Consider the following 17836-nt stretch of genomic DNA (forward strand, 5'->3'; position numbering starts at 1 on the left):
AGTGGTTTGAAAAATTCAAAATATAATGTTTAGTTGTGTTGATAACTCAGCCTTTGGATGAGGACGGCTCAAGCCCGACCCTGACGACCCTTCTGCCGCCGATGTTGCCCGTTAGCCTAGCCCCCGCACTCGTGCCTACGGCTAAGAGTATGAACGTTTTATCGGTGCCAGCTAACTCGCAGGTTTGTGGGCTGCCAGAATGGAACATGCATCGGTGTCAAGTCGTAGCTTTGTATACGTGTAGATTTAGTTTTAATTACCTTCATGATTGTCTCGTAGGTTTAAGTTTTAATTTATTGTAAACTCGTTCAGTTAGCCTGAAATAATATGTACGTCGGTATCGGTAGTAATGGATATAGTGACGTTATCAAACTACGTTTAATTGACAATAGTTTAATAAAATAATTGTGTTTCGATAATTAAGTCGATTTACGTGAGTTGGGGTGAAGGAATTCAATAAATGAGTCAAAATATCCATAAGTACTTGTCACACGTTTGATTACATTATACACACATATTAAAATGCATGGCTTTAGTTATTTATGGTGCCACACACTTACCTCACCCATCCAGTGACGTTCGCGCTGTTGATGAACCTAAGTGTTGCCGCTGACTCGGTGTTTTCGTAGTAGGTACCAGATTTGAACGTCGGGTTAGATAAGTTTGTTACTTGATAATTAGTAGTTTCCTTCAATACATATTCGGCCGTAATTTAACAGTTATGTAATTCGACTCATTCGTGGGATATCGAATTGTTGTAAATAAAACGAGACTTAATTGTGGACCCAATTTTTTTTAGTCTAGTTATAGACATCTTGACGCTATCAGAAGATACCTTATAATAACTACGTGAGCATGTTAAAACTTTTTTTAATGATTAGATTATGGTGTCGATGTAAAATGTAACATGTAAATTGTAGTATGCTTGTACTTATAGGTATGTCTTGTTTGTTGTTGTTATCAATGATGTCATTGATTTCTAAATACTTATCTCCTAATAGGTTAGTGCTAGTTTTCTAAAATCATTTTAATTACTGCATGATTTCTAATCTATTCTTTAGAGATCTGAATCATGACTCAAAAATTGATCGACCGAATATAAAAGTAAAAAATGCGCCAATTTTAGTCTCTGGTCTAACTTGACGTCGAAGAAAGAGCAACCATGCCTTTCATAATGGGATGTTTTCGGTGAATTCGCCAGCGTAGCGGGACGTGGTTTAGATTTCAACTAATGGGATTAGTCGACTCTGCACGCCGCCACCCTGCTCCACCTTAATGAAATCGCATTTCTTATCTAGTTTCAATCACAGGGTGCTAAAAAAGCTGTTGTCTGTTACACTGGGAACTTCTGACCACTACTTTAAAGTCAGGACCATGTCTCAGTCGGTTCGCCTGAAAGCTACGAATACCAAATTGTTGTAACCTCCGGAGTCTGGTTTTGCCCCATTGTCAGCTGTGCCTGCCTCGTATTGCAGGATTTTTTTAAAGGCTGTACGACCTGTCTGCTTTTGTATGCTGCGCTCTTTGTTTACTGACAAACTATGAGTTTGCACTTTTTAATTTCTTTTGATGGTTCTGTTAGCATGTTCATCGTGATATATATCGTATATGTTAACTTTAGAAAGAAAGATTGTTTTAAAGTGGTTCAGTGCAGTCACCGACAGAAATATCAGGTAAGACACTCAAATCGGGCACTCGAGAATATCTGATATTATTGCCGGTGAATAGACAAATCAAAATCTACAACGCTTACATCTTCGGCCTCTTCTCGACTAAACATAAGGTGAAATAGAGGTCAATGAAAATAAAAAAATAATTCTGAAATTGAATTTTACTAACAATGTAGTTTTGTCAAGGGAGTAACTTGTTAACTTAATTTTTTTTGTTTGTCATTTTAACAAACACCGTGTATAGACCTGCACTAATGTGCCACAGCGGAGCGTGCAAAAATATCTGACACATCCTACCGGCCCTAGAAATAGAGAAGTATCAGATATTTATGCATGCTTTGTTGTTGTCAAATATTGGTGCTGGTGCGTTCATAATTTAACGCAAGAAATAGGTATTTTGAAAGAATTGAGATTTTCTGATGCGTACATCGTGTGTCCACATTTTATGTCGTAATTGAGCTCCCTTAAAGCCTTTGGTGTAGCTCCAAATCTGTATTGTTTTTATTTTTGGTAACCCAGTTCTTTCACTTGCAGCCGAAACCTACGGTCAAATCTGGCAACACGATAGCTGTACTTCAAAATATACCTGTCCATACGAAGATAAATGTTAATAAGGTGGGCGGAAAAGCTATGACTGTTAACAGCAAGGCTAATTTCAACCGGAATGCAGCGGCTTCGGCAGCCCTTAACACAGTATTAACTCCAGGAAAATCGCTACTTAAAGAGAAAGAGAAAAAATCTTCAGTTCAGTACTCTTCGCAGCCTTTCGTTGACGATAAAATGGCTGGTGACGACGACATAAACGACGTTGCAGCAATGGGTGGAGTTAATCTGGCCGAGGAGACCCAAAGAATCCTCGGATCTACTGAAATGATTGGAACACAAATCAGGTACGAACATAATTATATAAAACTTACTCTAAATATATCTATCACAACAACAATCAATTAATTTTGCTGAGGGTTTTGATGTGTAATGAATAAATGCATTTTGATCAGGTCGTGTAAGGACGAGTATCTAGTGCCGATGAGCCTGATGCAGGCGCGGCTGAAGGTGGCAGCGGCGCGGCACGGGCTGGAGGAGCCGTCGCCGGAGGTGGCCGGCCTGCTCTCGCACGCCGTGCACGAGCGGCTCAAGAACCTCGTCGAGAAACTCGCCGTCATCGCGCAGCACAGGATCGACCTCCTTATAAAGGTAACGCATCTACCTATATCAGAGCGTCTATCGAAGCACACGAAGCGACAAACAACTTCACACCCGTACTACGGGTAAGCAAGACCTGACCGCAAAGGGCACAGTCGAATGCAAAAATATATATACAGCCACAGCGTCAAAATATGTATACATCGACATTATGTTTAGTGGCATAAAGGTATATTTATGCTTTTGACTGTACAGTCACGATCGTTAATTTGGAACCCACCTAAGATCGAATATCTGTAATTTTTGTATGACAATTCAAAGGATTTTTTGACGAAATGGGTGTCAAATGATCGCTCGTGACTGCACATCGTTACACATATTTCTCTAATGAATCTATTTTGGTATAGAGTATCGTTATTTATCTAGCCGTAATTTTCCTCTCAAGCTTCTTCGTTCAATATTATTTCTAGCCATTGCTGTTTGCATTTGGTGCTAAATAATGAATAATAAGGAAAATTAATGAAACTAGCTTTACCCGCTACTTTGTCTGTTTCTTGCGGAAACTTAGCATTACTCACTATAAATATTAGCTTATCTTAATCTGGGATAATGCAGCTTTCTTTAGATTAAATAATTTTTGAAACAAAAACGTGATACAAAAAGTTTTCTTAATTTTTTTACAAGTTAATTGTTTTAATGTATGATTTCTTGAAGTATTGGTAACTAACTTGTTAGCAACTTATATTACTCTGTATAAATATCATTTCTGTGTACAATAATGCACATGTAAATATTTGTCAGCATTGCGATTTAATTTATACCTATGATGAAAGAATTAAACTTCCAGTGCCGCTATTCGAAACGTGCTAAAGCGATTTATATCCCAGTAAATATTTTTCCTGCTTCCGCGAATAGTTGTTGTAACACTATTTTTATGATTGCAACGTGTTGAATAGTATTGACGATTCGTGTATAGGGAGTCATCTGTTTCTATGCACGCCGAGCAAACATTTTATCAGAAAGTGGTAAAAGACCAATGAGTTGTCATAGATAAATATCTCATAACCAATTATTGATACATGTAAGCTATCTAGTCTATTTTTCCTCCAAGTATGGTATGTTGTATAAATATTACTAAGATTAGGTACTCTAGGTGGAGTTGTTATACTTCTTTAATTATGTATATTACTATTCGCTGCCTTAATGGAAACTTCGTAATTTGCCAAATGAGCGGCTGCAACGCGAAATCATTTCTTTGTATAATATCTGACTGTTATTTCTAAGTTTGTCTGCCATGTAGCGAATTCCATAAAAAAAAACGAAATTGTTATATGTAAGTATAAAACCTAAATAACTAAATGACCTGTTGTATGTAGTAGTGCACGGAATCGATATTGGACTTAAGACATTTTTCGAATATGGAACGTCTTATCTGTACGGACACGTTACTTCTACATAATGACAGGTCATTTACTTAAGTTTTTCTCCTATACATATCTATACAGATTTCTTAGAGCCTTTTGACCTACCACCGTGGTTCTGTTATTTGGAAAGTTGTTGACCTATTTAATAAATAAGTAACTAACTAACTAATTTGGCTCAGGGACCCAAAGAGGGTTAATTTAATAAATATTCTTGATTTTTATTTATACTAGCAAAATAATAAAATAATGAAGTACGTACCTAAGTAAGTACCTTGCACGTTTATGAAATCCTCTTAATAAAATAAATAAATAATACGAATCCACGATTTGCCATTCCCGCTGAGGCATATGTAGTGCTTTTTTCCAATAATGCGAGGAAATAAAGCAAAATATTAAAGTATTAAATTAAATGCTTGGGCGCGGCTTCAAAATTTAAAATTGTTGCCCTTATACTTTCCCGCGATACTTCTTTTTTTAAGTACACGACGCGAATGCCATTTAATTTGTTTTTTTTTGTTATATTTATAAAAATATATAAAGTGAAATGCAATGAAGCTTTGTATGACTAAATTACAGTTTAAAGTGCTACTGAACACTTTTAAGTTAATTAAGCCATTTTTTCGGTTTCATTGGGCTCAAACTCGAAATATTAAAGAAAAACAGTGATACTGTTTGAGACATTTTCAAAGACGCAGTTTCTTCCTAAATTAAATCTTAGACTAGGACTTAAAAAGAAAAAAGTAGAGGGAATTTGATTGTCAGGCTGTTTAGATTGACTTATCGTAGTGAAAACGTGAATTTAAATAGCAAAAAAAAACTATGGTAATGGAACTGCATAAGTGATTTTATTTACTACGGGTGATACTCTTTCCCGGCCTGTATAACACCGGCATGGAAATACCGGCCCTGTTTTTTGTGTACATGCCCATAGAAACTGACTTTGTAGCAGTATATAAGTAAGAAGTTTGCGTACTATGTTTTAGATAGTTAGGCGGACATTTCCAAGTATATTGAAGAAAATAAAATTTATTTTATTTGGCAGACTGATTCGAGGTACGAGGTAACCCAGGACGTTAAAGGACAACTAAAGTTTCTGGAAGAACTGGACCGCGTTGACAAGAAACGGCGAGAGGATTCCGAAAGAGAAATGTTACTGCGGGCAGCAAAGTCCAGATCTAAGAACGAAGACCCTGAGCAAGCAAAACTTAAAGCAAAGGTAAGTTTCCAATAAGAACTATGTAAGTTCGACGCTTATAAACTACTAGCTGTTTCCCGCGGCTCCGCCCGCTTAGACTTCGTTTATCGCTATCCCGCGGAAACTGTGCAATTTTCCGGTATAAAAACTATCCTATGTCCATCCCTGGGTCTCAATCTATCTGTGTACCGAATTTCATATAAATCGGGTCAGTAGATCCAGAGATTACCCCCTACAACCTCACAAACTTTACCTCTTTATAATATTAGTATCGACTTATTTTGAAGCTTGAGTTTATAGTGGTAATGTTTCTTAAAGGCCAAAGAAATGCAGCGAGCAGAGCTGGAGGAGCTGCGTCAACGAGAGGCGAACTTGACCGCACTGCAAGCGATCGGGCCGCGCAAGAAGCCGCGACTGGACGGCCCCGGGGGCGCCGGCGACATCGTGCCCAACGGCGCCACACACAACAACACAGGACTGGTAAGGAGCACGATCAGCTTTAGTAACAAAGCATTAACTTCAAAGTTTGCTTTTTAGTTTCATCGAAATAAATAAATAGGTAAGTAGTTAATTTATAGAGTTTGCTTATTTAGTGACGTTAGAGCTTGTTAGCACCGTAGAAAATGTGGGAGAGCTCATAAGAAATGTTTATCTACACCCATATCATAAGTACTCTATAATGCGTTCAAATACCGTTGGCAACAACCAGTATTAAAAAAACAATTTTACTATGAGAACTTTCTTGTTTGTGGTAGTAGGTAACAGCAGTAACGTAATGTTCATTACAGTATCAAATATAGTACTGTAATGAGTTTCAAATTGGGAACAGCTGTCAAAATCAACACAATTTGAATGGGCCTCTATTCTGGTCACTTTGGTATGTTTTTAAATATAAATCACACAAAAATTTGATCTCAAGCGACATAAGAATAAGGACTTTACTGATTTGTGTCTCTTGTGTATCTTTGTGTTTGAAAAAAAAAAACATTTGTGACAGAGATTTGTCTGGCTGCCATTACTGTTGTCATTTTTTTTGTTGTTTTTTTGCTGTGTTAGTTTTTTAAAGTTCATATATTTTTTAAAGTATATAAATATAATTTCTTTATCTGTTTTAATTTATTTATTAAGTACTTACATTAGTTTAACACACCTATGGATATTTTACTGGTAGAGCAAGTCAGTACAGTCGAGTTCATAAACTTGTGAGTAAAAATTAGATCAAAAATATCTGAACACGACTCTATTGTTAACGGCGTTGAAGAGTTCAGATTTTTGATCAAATTTTTGCTCACCTGTTTATGAAATCGACTGTACCTAATGCAATGCAGATCATTGTCATCGGTTTCTGAATCCATAAAGTACTTATAATATGTGTGTAGATAAAATATTGTACGCAACTGTACGTAATTAGGCTTTAAAAAACGTATTTTTAAGGACCCCCTATTACGTAACAATTGGATAAACTACAATAGTATTGGTATTGTCGGTAGCTTAATGTCGGTTTATGTGTGTCGCAGAGCGGGCGCAGCCAGCTGGCGCTGCGCACGCGGCTGAAGCGCATCAACCACCGCGACATGGTGTTCCTGTTGGAGCAGGAGCGCGACACCGCGCACTCGCCGCTCGTTTACCGCAGCTACCTCAAGTGACCGCCCCACCACCAACCACCAACACTACCCCCTACCTTCACTTAATTTACTGCAACACTCATTTAGGGTCTCTCTTGTATATAAATCCGATAAATTCTATCGGTTTGCTATAAAATTAGGGACAGTTGCAATTTAATAAAAATGAGATAATTATATCAAGACAGACTAAGGGGCTGTTTCACCATCCATTGATTAGTGTTCACTGACGGTTAAATGTGATGCCGTCTCTATTCGTTTTGTTCGAATAGACGGAGACGGCAACACATTTAACCGTCAGTTAACACTTATCAATGTATGGTGAAACAGCCCCTAAAAGTGACTGAATTGTAAGTTGTATGCAATGACGAAGGCACTACTGACTACTGAATATATAAAAAAGTGATAAATATGCCGTTCATTGTTCGTTACGTGGACGTTCATGTGTGCTAGGTTAGGTATGCAGTCTGATACTGTGATAAAATATAATTCGTATTGATACATTCTTGACAAGTCAAAATAATTTTTCGATAAGACTAAAATGCAGAATCAATTTGTATATAAAAGTTGAACAATGAATTCCAAGATGACTGCTTAATGTACTTTGCAAAAATTATTGTCAATATTAAGATAAAACAGCTTAATATATATCAAGATTCAATCATATTCAATCATGAGTAATCAAAATACTTATCATAATCATATCTATCAACCTTTCATGTGACAGCGTATTTAGAGCTTAGCATATTTGTTACAAACGTAAGCATACAAGTAAATAAGTTAATTTCTGTGAAGAACGTCGCATGCCCGTTTTTTAACAATAACAAGTTTCGTAGTTAATTAATATGTAAGAATCTTGTAAATAGTTATGTATGTGTACATAATATATTTTTCATTAATATCTACTCGTTGTTTGTTAATCTAATCATACATTTTATTATTCGTTTTAATTGTCTGTTCTTTGACTACCAAGGGTGGGAAAAACATCCATCATTTCATTTCAAAATTAACCTGTTAAAAATGAAAATGTGATCTGTTCGTATAATAAACAGTAATGGATAATCTCCCACATACATTAAAATAAAAAAACCGTTAAAAGAAGAAACAGATAATTAAGCTTTGTACGTTAAAAACGTGCCAGTTGCGTAGGAATTTAGTGTTGCATTTTATTTAAAAAATTTCATGTAGGAGACTAGGTCAGGTGATGAATTGATGATGATGCTACGATAAGCCTATTAGGGCATCCATCTGTGCCGGGCTGGACTGATCCAAATTATCGTCATATCCATAATTGATTGATTTAGGTGTTACGTTGCTTCCGCAACGTCTAGATACAATAAATGAACTAAACGACTTTACCTTGCTTCTCAAAGTAAAGTAGTTAAGTTCCTTGTTTTTCCAACCCTTGCTGACCATTCGCACCTATTTCTTTTCTCGTTGCAAAGCCGACTACAAAAACATGTATCCACTTTTTTATGTGATAAATAACATATCTTTTTGCAGTCGACTGTATTACTGCATATATCTTATTCCAAAAGTAGCAACATTATGTCACATTTGTTGTGCCAGTGAAAAAAAAACCCTTTTAAACCAAAAACCGTGCGATATTTATTCGAAAATGGGTAAGGCTCACGAGCGTTTTGCCCGCCCGTTCCAGTGTGTTATGAATATTGATGCATACAATAACTATTTGCGTCAACTTCTGATACAAGTAGTTTGAAGTGAAGTATTCATCCTTATATTACTAGAAACGGGCCATCGTTCGTATGCATCGATATTCATAACACACTGGAACGGGCGGTCAAAACGTTTGTGAGCCTTAGTCAAATATCGTTATATGATTTTACATCCTATTATATTATATAAATGTGGTATAACGGAGATGGCTGCTATATTTGCTATACATATAATTTGTTCATATGGCAGATATTACAAATATCGTTGACTGCATTGCATCGTTGTAAAGAACTTTAAGAACCACGGCAGCCCTGTATTGTCAATTGACGGCGTGAAACACTTTCTTAAAGTTACACTTGATAATTTCGTCTGCCTTTTAGACCGATGTGGTCAGAATTACTCTCAAAACTATCGTATATTTACATTACTAGCCACTTGTCTAGAGCCACATTCAATTTTTTTTTTTTATAAATAATTTAATAATAAATGCACTTAACTTACTTTTACTGACTTCTATTTCCTCTTACCCTTTGACCGCCACGGTCGGTAAAACACGACAGCTGAAAAAAGTGCCATGGTGGCCATGTCGGCATTTCGTGGCGCATATGGAACGATTTTCCGAATTTTTTTTTGTCGGCTTTGGCCGACCGTGGCGGTTAAAAGGTTAATAATTTTCTTTGGCTTGACGATTTTTTCGGTATTCCCTTGACATGTCTAAACATTTTTTGCCTAATTTCAGTTTGTCTTACAACTTTTACTATAGTGAATTGTTTGTCTAAAGTATAATTTTATTATTCATAATTATTATTTTTCCGGATTTTCATTTTTCCTAAATGATCAGTTTTATAAACTTTTGTCGAATATTAATATTATTATTATTTTATTCGACTGGATGGAAAACGAGCAAGTGTGTCTCCTGATGGTAAGAGATCACCACTGCCCATAAACATCTGCAACACCAGGGGTATTGCAGATGCGTTGCCAACCTAGAGGCCTAAGATGGGATACCCCAAGTGCCAGTAATTTCACCAGCTGTCTTACTCTCCACACCGAAACACAACAGTTCAAGCACTGCTGCTTCACGGCAAGATTAGCGAGCAAGATGGTGGTAGCAATCCGGGCGGACCTTGCACAAGGTCCAACCACCTGCACTTATTTAAAACGCACTTTGTCGGTTCATATTTTAACTAATCATTCCTTAGCCGAATAACGTTTTTACTAAGATTAGAAATGCGACCAGTATAGAAGGTTAGGTTAGGTTAGAACTGCGGCCACAACAGCGCGCGAGCCGAGCGATCGTAGCGAGCGCGCCGCGGCAGCGGCCGGCGAAGCGCCATAACCGAATTTATGTTAGACGAAAATAATTGACAGTCAAACAGTATACGAAATAAGTTTATATAACGTGATACTTAGGTCAGTTCTAATTAGGCGAAACAAAATTATGTAAAGTAGGTAAGTTGTATACCAAATGACTTTCACTAAAAGGAAAATTAGGTAAAATAAGCCATTAGGTTAAGTACCTAATATTAGTTTATTTAACAAACGCAAACCGAAATTAGGCAAAAGAAGATACTACCGATTTTTTCATGCTCGGTCTTCAGAGTCTTGTTTAAGGCCGAACCTCTTTTAAAAGTAACTTGTGTTTAATTCGTATGTTTTTCAAACCTTTGGTTTTTTTTTACATTTTTTGGTGACTTTTAAGGGAAGCTTGTTCAGGTATAGTGAATGAAGTCTCTTATTCTGTAATTCTAGGTCGTATCATTTAGGGGATGAACAATTATTTTCAATAACTAGTCCATGGTTAACCAACGTGTATCCTAATTTATGACTTGAACAATTTTATTGCTTTTTATATTTCATTAACAAGGAGCTTCTCCGACTTTAATATTATTTAAATTCTCGTCAGAGATATTGATAAAAGTACTAAGTGGAACGGTTCAACTCACGATTGTATATTAGTCAAGGGGGCTACTACGAAAATCGAAGTTTGTATCGTACCGTCCCTCTCACTTTCGTATTAAAGCGTCAGCGTCTTTAGTGTAAGCGTCAGCGGGACGGCAAAGATACGAAGTTCGAATTTTGCACTGCGTAGTATAGGGCTAGCAGGGCTACTAAGAAACTCGAAGTTCGTGTCGTGCGGTCCCTCTCGCTCTCGTATTAAATAGTATAAGTGTCAGAGGGACCGCACGACACGAACTTCGAGTTTCGAGTTTCGTGGTAGCCCTGCTGGAACGGTCCGACTAGTTTCGATCTTTCCGGAAGATCTTTTTCATAAGTAGGTACGTGCGTTTACGACGATTTCTTTTTCTTTCAAATGTCACGTCAATATAATGTTTTCTTTGGGGGGTCATATCCGTAGAGTGCAATTGTTGCGTGATGCTCAAGTTCAATTCAATTCAATTTTTGAAATGTACTCGCAGCTCCTTCGATACTATCGAAGCTTCCGACTTCGACGCTCAAGTTACAAAATTGTTGGCGAATTACGCTGTTTCCGTGCTGACGTAATCTAAAATGAATTAATAGCTACATTTCGTCATTACTTTTAAAAATACTTGTACTTACCTCAAAATCGATAATTTTTTAGATGAACTTAATGAACATTATTTCGACGATTTACCATTTAGGTACTATGATTTGCTCCTTCCTTGACCCTCTTAGTCCAAATCAAAACATAAATCGTCTAAACGAAAAGTATTATTAAACTACAGACTGGCGGTTTCGCTTGTTATCAGTAACAGAAGCCTTATTGTCTAACGCACTTTAAATCAGAAACGTTTTCACCTCTTCTTTCTGGCACACGGTATACGGTGACGGTAAAAAGAGACGGCGAATGCGATCGCGAGCGTCCGCACGTTAAGCAATACGGTCTGATGACAGATTTGGCAAACAAAAACTGTCATTTGATAAGAAACGTTAGGCAATACAGCCTCAGGTCTACTTACCTCTGTAAGTCTTTGATCGATTCTCGCTCGCTTATAGTAATTGAATTGATTGGAAATTATTGATTCCTTTTTCGTCGTATTCCTGATTTGACATATTCTTGTTTAGGCACATTCCTGTTTAGAGGTATTCCGTTTTCGGCATAAATCGTTACCTAAAGTGTGTACATGATAATATCCGGGCATGCCTGATCTGGTGTATCTTTGTAATGAATGCTAATTTTCAAGCAGCACTTTTTATAAGTAATTAGTGGTCTGTGTGATTAGGGCGTCTGTGAGTTTTAGCTTTATATATTAGACTGTGCCTAAATTATTTTGTACAGCGTCTTCTGACGGCCTAGGTTTTTATGTAAAGTTTATATATTTTTTTAAATTGGACAATTCACTTTATGGCTTATATGGTTATATGGTTAGCACTGATGTCTTATAACATTGTCTTTTCACGACAGCTAATATTTTCAAATTGAATTCAGATTGAGGTAGTTTGGAAGTGTGAGGTGAGGATTGAGGTAGTTTGGTGAATTTGCCTTTTTGACAGAAAAATATCTCCCATATAAAAACTACTTTTGGTGCTTAGATTCGAAAGTTTTCTGGACTCCCCCAAGTAGAAAACAGTAATATCAAGATTTTTACTGGAAAGATAATATCCTACTGAGCGTAAAACAGCTTGTGAAAATGTAATAGTTATTTGTGTCACAAGGGAGCAAAATGGTGTATTTACGGCGAGGGCGTATACATTGAATCCAGAATGTAGCGAATGATTCTACAATAGAATCCTGAGCGTAATGAGGGATTCAAGTGTTAACGCCCAAGAGAAAAATAATTTTGCTCCCGAGTGGCTCATGCAACTTTTCACACCGAGCATTAAGAAACTTGAAAAAAAAAAACAAATTCTAAATATGATTAAAGAACAACCAGAATAGAAAATGGCGTGGCTTTACAATTATCAACTTCAAAAAATGGCATTTGCAATAAAATACTTAGAAAAGCCTTGAACAGAAAAGTTGCACTTTGTTCCCTCTTGTCAGGGAGGAAAAGTTACTTTTCTGAAGGTGTGAAAATACAATTATGGCATTAAAGTTGAAAACGAGTGAAGATTATCAAAAAACGATGTACAGAGCAATACGGTATTTGACTATTTTGTATATGTTTTATAAATTAAAACTACACAATGCCTGTCGAATCGAATAGAAAAACAGTTTTTAAGCTACCTTTACAAATAACAAAGTTATAAAGGTTTGAAATTCAAGATTAGACAGAGAAAGACATACTGGCATGTGACGTTACACGCCAGTACCGCCATACTTGTTGCATAGAGAAAATCGTTTTAGAAAGAGACAGGTATAGTGATTTTTCAAAAAATCACTTAAATCCAATTTTCAACCGATTTAAATTTTCTCTTTGCTAAACACTATCTATTTATCTATATTTTCATAATAATATTAAGATATGGCAAAATCAGGAGTTGTCAAATACCGTATTTAGGCACAGTGAAATACATAAAGCTAAAACTCACAGACGCTCTAACATTTTATTGTGATTGTATTTTTATTTTGTAGTTTCATAACCAATGACTATTACAAAAAAGTGCTGCTTGAAAATTAGCATTCATTGCAAAGATACACCAGATCAGGCATGCCCGGATTTTATCGTGGACAGTTTTTATATTAAAAAAAAAAACAATCCTAGGTATCGTTATTTTTTATTTTCAAGACATACATATATTATTATAGTAGTTATAAGAAAACGGAATAAGTCCAAACAGGAATGTGCCGAAACAAGAATATGTCCAATCAGGAATACGACGAAAAAGGAATCAATCCGACTTTCGTTGGCTGAAATATTTAGTATGAAAGCTTAAACAAATCTCTGATAAATAACAAAATATCTATTTGCGGACACTTCCACTAGAGGGACTTAACCCTAAACTTGACAAGGTGAGACAAATGTACTCACTTCAAGCCACATTGGATTCTTGTAGAGCTAACGAAAAAAACTTGAAAAAAAAAATACAAAAACATGATCTTAAATTATTTATCTTATTAGATACGCTGCCAAGTTTAGGGTTAGACTGAGAAAGATTTTATATTGTTAATTTCAAATTGTTAGAATGTTATGAATTCAGTTTACTCACTACCTCGAAAAATTCTAATTTTATTCGAGTACTATCGGCAAAAGCAACCGTTGTACAGACTGCATCAAATATATTGCACCCTCTAAATGCTCTTATAGTCCAGCCACCGACCACGACAGCACGCGACCGGCGAAGAGCGACTTTTCTCTGTTCTTTGAACGGCCGAGATACTTGCCGCATAGTGGTTGGTTAATCAGACAGCTGACAGTTCACGCAATCACACGCCATCCCGTTGGTCGTGCGTTGTCGTGACTGGCCCGTTAGGGCGTGTCAAAGGTAGTCATAATATTTTAAGACATTTTAGCCATAGATGAGTGTGTATATTTTAGCCGCCCTGATATATCTGGTAACGACCATGCCATGGCCATGGCCCATGTTTAATAATAAATAATCTACTAAAAACAATTTACGTTTCAGTCGTGCTGAACATAATCATAAATTATGATTCATAATGTAATGAAAATATTTTGTTGAAGCCGATTGAGACATGGATGGTTGTTTGTTATAGACTCGGTGATCAGATCATTAGTTAGTATAATATTCTCTGATTATTACCGATTACCTAATAATAAAGCTTAAAGATCTTGCGACAAATGTTTTACAATTATGCTTTTTTTCTTAACTTGATTTTTATTTCGAGTCGAATGTTGGTCATGTATGGTATAGATGACCGTGGCGTGTGAGGCATTCCATTGGCTGTCACGACTGGATGACTCTGGCGGTGAAGAGGTTAATGTGTAGGTTAATTTTTCGAAATCTTGTATCTTTTTTTATTGATTTCCGTAAAGACAAATAAGCTAATTGTTAAATTTAATCGTATCATAGAACAATTAAAAAAGTTAATTACGAGTTACGAATTAAAGCCCAACTTGACACACAAACGATGGTCGCGGGTCGTGCACGGGCGTATTTACTTGGCGGTATATGGACGCCATAACACTGACGGCTGGCGCGGGTCGGGTCGGGAGTCCATATACCGGTCTTTAATTATCTAAGATATACCGCTATGTAAACTGCACTCGTCTGTGTGTGTTGGGCTTAAATACATTAATACAAATAATTTTAATGCAAAATACATTTAAAATTTTAATTGCGGTTAAGTACCCTTTAATGGCAATAATTGTTTAGTGCGTTAATTAATTGATCAACGCCCAACTCTGAATACAGTATGCAACTGAATTTTAATAAATGAATTTTACTTTAAAAAGTATTGAACAAACCCATTTTTTTTTTATATTATACTGGTGTTGTAACAAGATGGGAATCGTGCCGGCTTTTTAAAACATAGTAGATCGTAGAACAGACTTGTCTAGGAGAATTAGGATATGTGACTGTTATCAAAAATGTTGGGACGAAGGGGCAAGGCTCTTTTAAAACTCCATTGTATAATAACGTGCTAACTTAAATAGATGGTTTTTATAGTTTTGAGCTGCGATATTTTAGTTAGTTCTTTATTGTGCGAAGTGGTTTTGATTATTAGATTGTACTAGCAAGTAATGTAATTGTAAATAGAAAATAAATGTACATAAAGTACCTAAGTATAATTATTTTCAAGAACATGCTGTTTTTTTATTTAATTACCTGCATTATACCACATCCACAATTTTTCGCTTTCAAATGAAAAGCCTTTCACCAATCCATATTGTTGTGTTGGAATATTACTACAACCACAGAGAGAGATATCCCTAATTGTGCAGTCTTTTAAATATAAATCTTTAATAACTACTCGATTTCTCATTTATCTATTTTTATCTAATCTTGCTTGTTCAGTCGTCACCACCTAATTAACCGACTTAAAAAAGTAGGAGGAAAGGTTGTAAATGTTTATTTTGCAATATACATTACTTGGTGGGTAACGGAGACATCAGGACATAACATAATGTAGGAATGGCTTACATCTAGCCACGACGCAAAGGGGCTGTCATTGCTCAGCGAATTGCTGAGGAAGAGGAACACAGCGCTGATTTTCAGCTGCAGCCATATCTTTCTATCTTAACAGACAAACCGATGGGCAGACAGATAGACAGACATAGAGACAAATGCCGTAATTCAAACTCGTTCTTCACTACTGCTCCGTACATCGCAGCGGCGTCCAGTGCTGCAGTGTTTAACTTTAGGTATACTGTAGAATAAATAGGCTAGACGACTAAAAAAAAATTTTAGTCCATCAGTTAGATAATTAAAAAATATTGTGCACGTATTTTTTTTTTTTGACAAACAAAAAATGATGAGGATAGTGCTTAGAAGTTTCGAGTGAAGTGACTATATGGTACGATTTTTACCTAATAGTGACGTCACATGTGCATTCTTCCCATCTTAACCTACGGCGCCCAGACTTGGTCATTGACTGAAGCTCAAAAGTCCAAGCTCAAGGTTTGCCAACGAGCAATGGAGCGCAGTATTCTGGGTGTTCGAAGAACTGATCGAATCAGGTAAACACGGCACTGCGCTCCAAAACCCGTATAACCGATGTGGGTGTCAAGACCGCTAAGCTGAAGTGGGACTGGGCTGGACATGTCTGCCGCATGCATCCAGACCGATGGTCACGAATCGTTACCGAACGGGTTCCGAAGGATGGTCAAAGGAGCAGAGGCAGACCAAGGAGGAGATGGCGGGACGACCTCAGCGCTTTTCAGCTCGATTGGCAGGAACATGCTCATGATAGGGAAGAGTGGCGAAAGAAAGGGGAGGCCTTTGCCCAGCCTTGGGACATATTACAGGCTACATAAGAAAAAGTGACGTCACAAGCTCCTATTCCGAAAGTTTGATGATCTATACCCTTGTCGATTTTTAATAATTTCATAAACTAAAAAATAGTGTCTCATATTTTTCCATAATCTGTCGGACTAAATAGAATGATATATTTTGAACCCAGTAGTCATCCCTATTTAGATTTGTACACAAAAACCTCATCGTGTAACACACTGGCTCCATGTCTCCGTGCGGAGGTGCGAATCGCGCGACGGTTCGCACTCCCGGGCGAACGATTCGATGCGGGACGCGGGGTATGCCACATTGAGCGCCATAGAAATGAACATAAGAAACAAAAAAGTAGTTTTTAATACTTACAAGCTTTTTTCTGATTGTACTTTTTGTTATTTTACTTGCATTTACACCCAAACTACTTTTGCATACCAAATTCCAAGTCGATGCCATTAACCGTTGAAGAGCTCCGTCCTGCGGAGACGATCCTGGCCGAACTAACAGGATGTCACTACCAGATTATTGTATTGTCACGCAATTTACATAAGTATGCCAAATTTGAAGTCAATCCGACTGCTAGAAGTTGGGACAGACAGACAACGGGACAGAAGCAAATCCGTGCGGTGCTGCGTCGTCGCCGCACGCGAATTCATCGCCGCTCCGTTGCCGTTGCCGCACGCCGCAACGGGATGCGGCGGCAATGTGACAAGCACCTAATACCTGCCCTCTTTGATGCTTCATGTTCCCTGCCGGCCGCGTTAGGTATTCGTTTGGGATATTGCTGTCTTTATCGCTCGTGACATAAGCGTTCGCAGCCGTCCCCCCCATGCTCTTCCCCCATGCCTTCCGCAACGACGTCCGTAATTTATATCGAGAAAGCTGTAATATGGGCGGTTGAAATTTGGGTTTCGTTGTACTCATATTATACGAAAAGTATAGCACAGAAATCAATGATATTTTAGAATCAAGATATTATATATGCCTGTGGTTTTTCGATTTGTGTAAAAATGCTTTATTAGTCTGTAATTCTCGTGCAAAGTCGAAATCTTTTTTTTATCGACTTTTGAGCTCCTGTAATTTTGATATTACTCATTTATATGAAAATCTGAAAAACCACAGGCATAGATAATTTACTCTAGTCTATACTTACAAAATTTCACCTATTTCTGTTGCATAGTTTTCAAATGAGACCGGGACTACGTTTGTATGGAGAATGGAACGAAGAGACTTCTCTTAAAATTATTCGATACTTGGTTAGTCGTAGGCAATTCAATTATTATTATTTTTAATTTGGGTAATTCTATTTGCGTTTATTAACAATGATTAAAT

General features: G+C 37.0%; 1 protein-coding gene across 3 annotated transcripts in view; it reads left to right on the forward strand.

Moving 5' to 3' along the window:
- Window positions 1-12542, forward strand: part of Taf4 (TBP-associated factor 4) — a 29134-nt gene extending 16592 nt beyond the window's left edge. For 2 of the 3 annotated variants that reach the window (XM_074093888.1, XM_074093902.1), the window contains 6 exons: window positions 51-182; window positions 2205-2560; window positions 2669-2864; window positions 5280-5453; window positions 5751-5912; window positions 6950-12542. In XM_074093888.1, the coding sequence (XP_073949989.1) occupies window positions 51-182; window positions 2205-2560; window positions 2669-2864; window positions 5280-5453; window positions 5751-5912; window positions 6950-7078 (1149 nt within the window). In that variant the 3' untranslated portion in view covers window positions 7079-12542. The remainder of the gene's footprint in view (window positions 1-50; window positions 183-2204; window positions 2561-2668; window positions 2865-5279; window positions 5454-5750; window positions 5913-6949) is intronic. The other variant, XM_074093896.1, reaches the window with a different exon arrangement.
- The last annotated feature ends 5294 nt before the right edge of the window (window positions 12543-17836 follow it).

The sequence above is a fragment of the Choristoneura fumiferana genome, chromosome Z, assembly GCF_025370935.1.
Source record: "Choristoneura fumiferana chromosome Z, NRCan_CFum_1, whole genome shotgun sequence".
In the NCBI taxonomy this organism is placed as follows: domain Eukaryota; kingdom Metazoa; phylum Arthropoda; class Insecta; order Lepidoptera; family Tortricidae; genus Choristoneura; species Choristoneura fumiferana.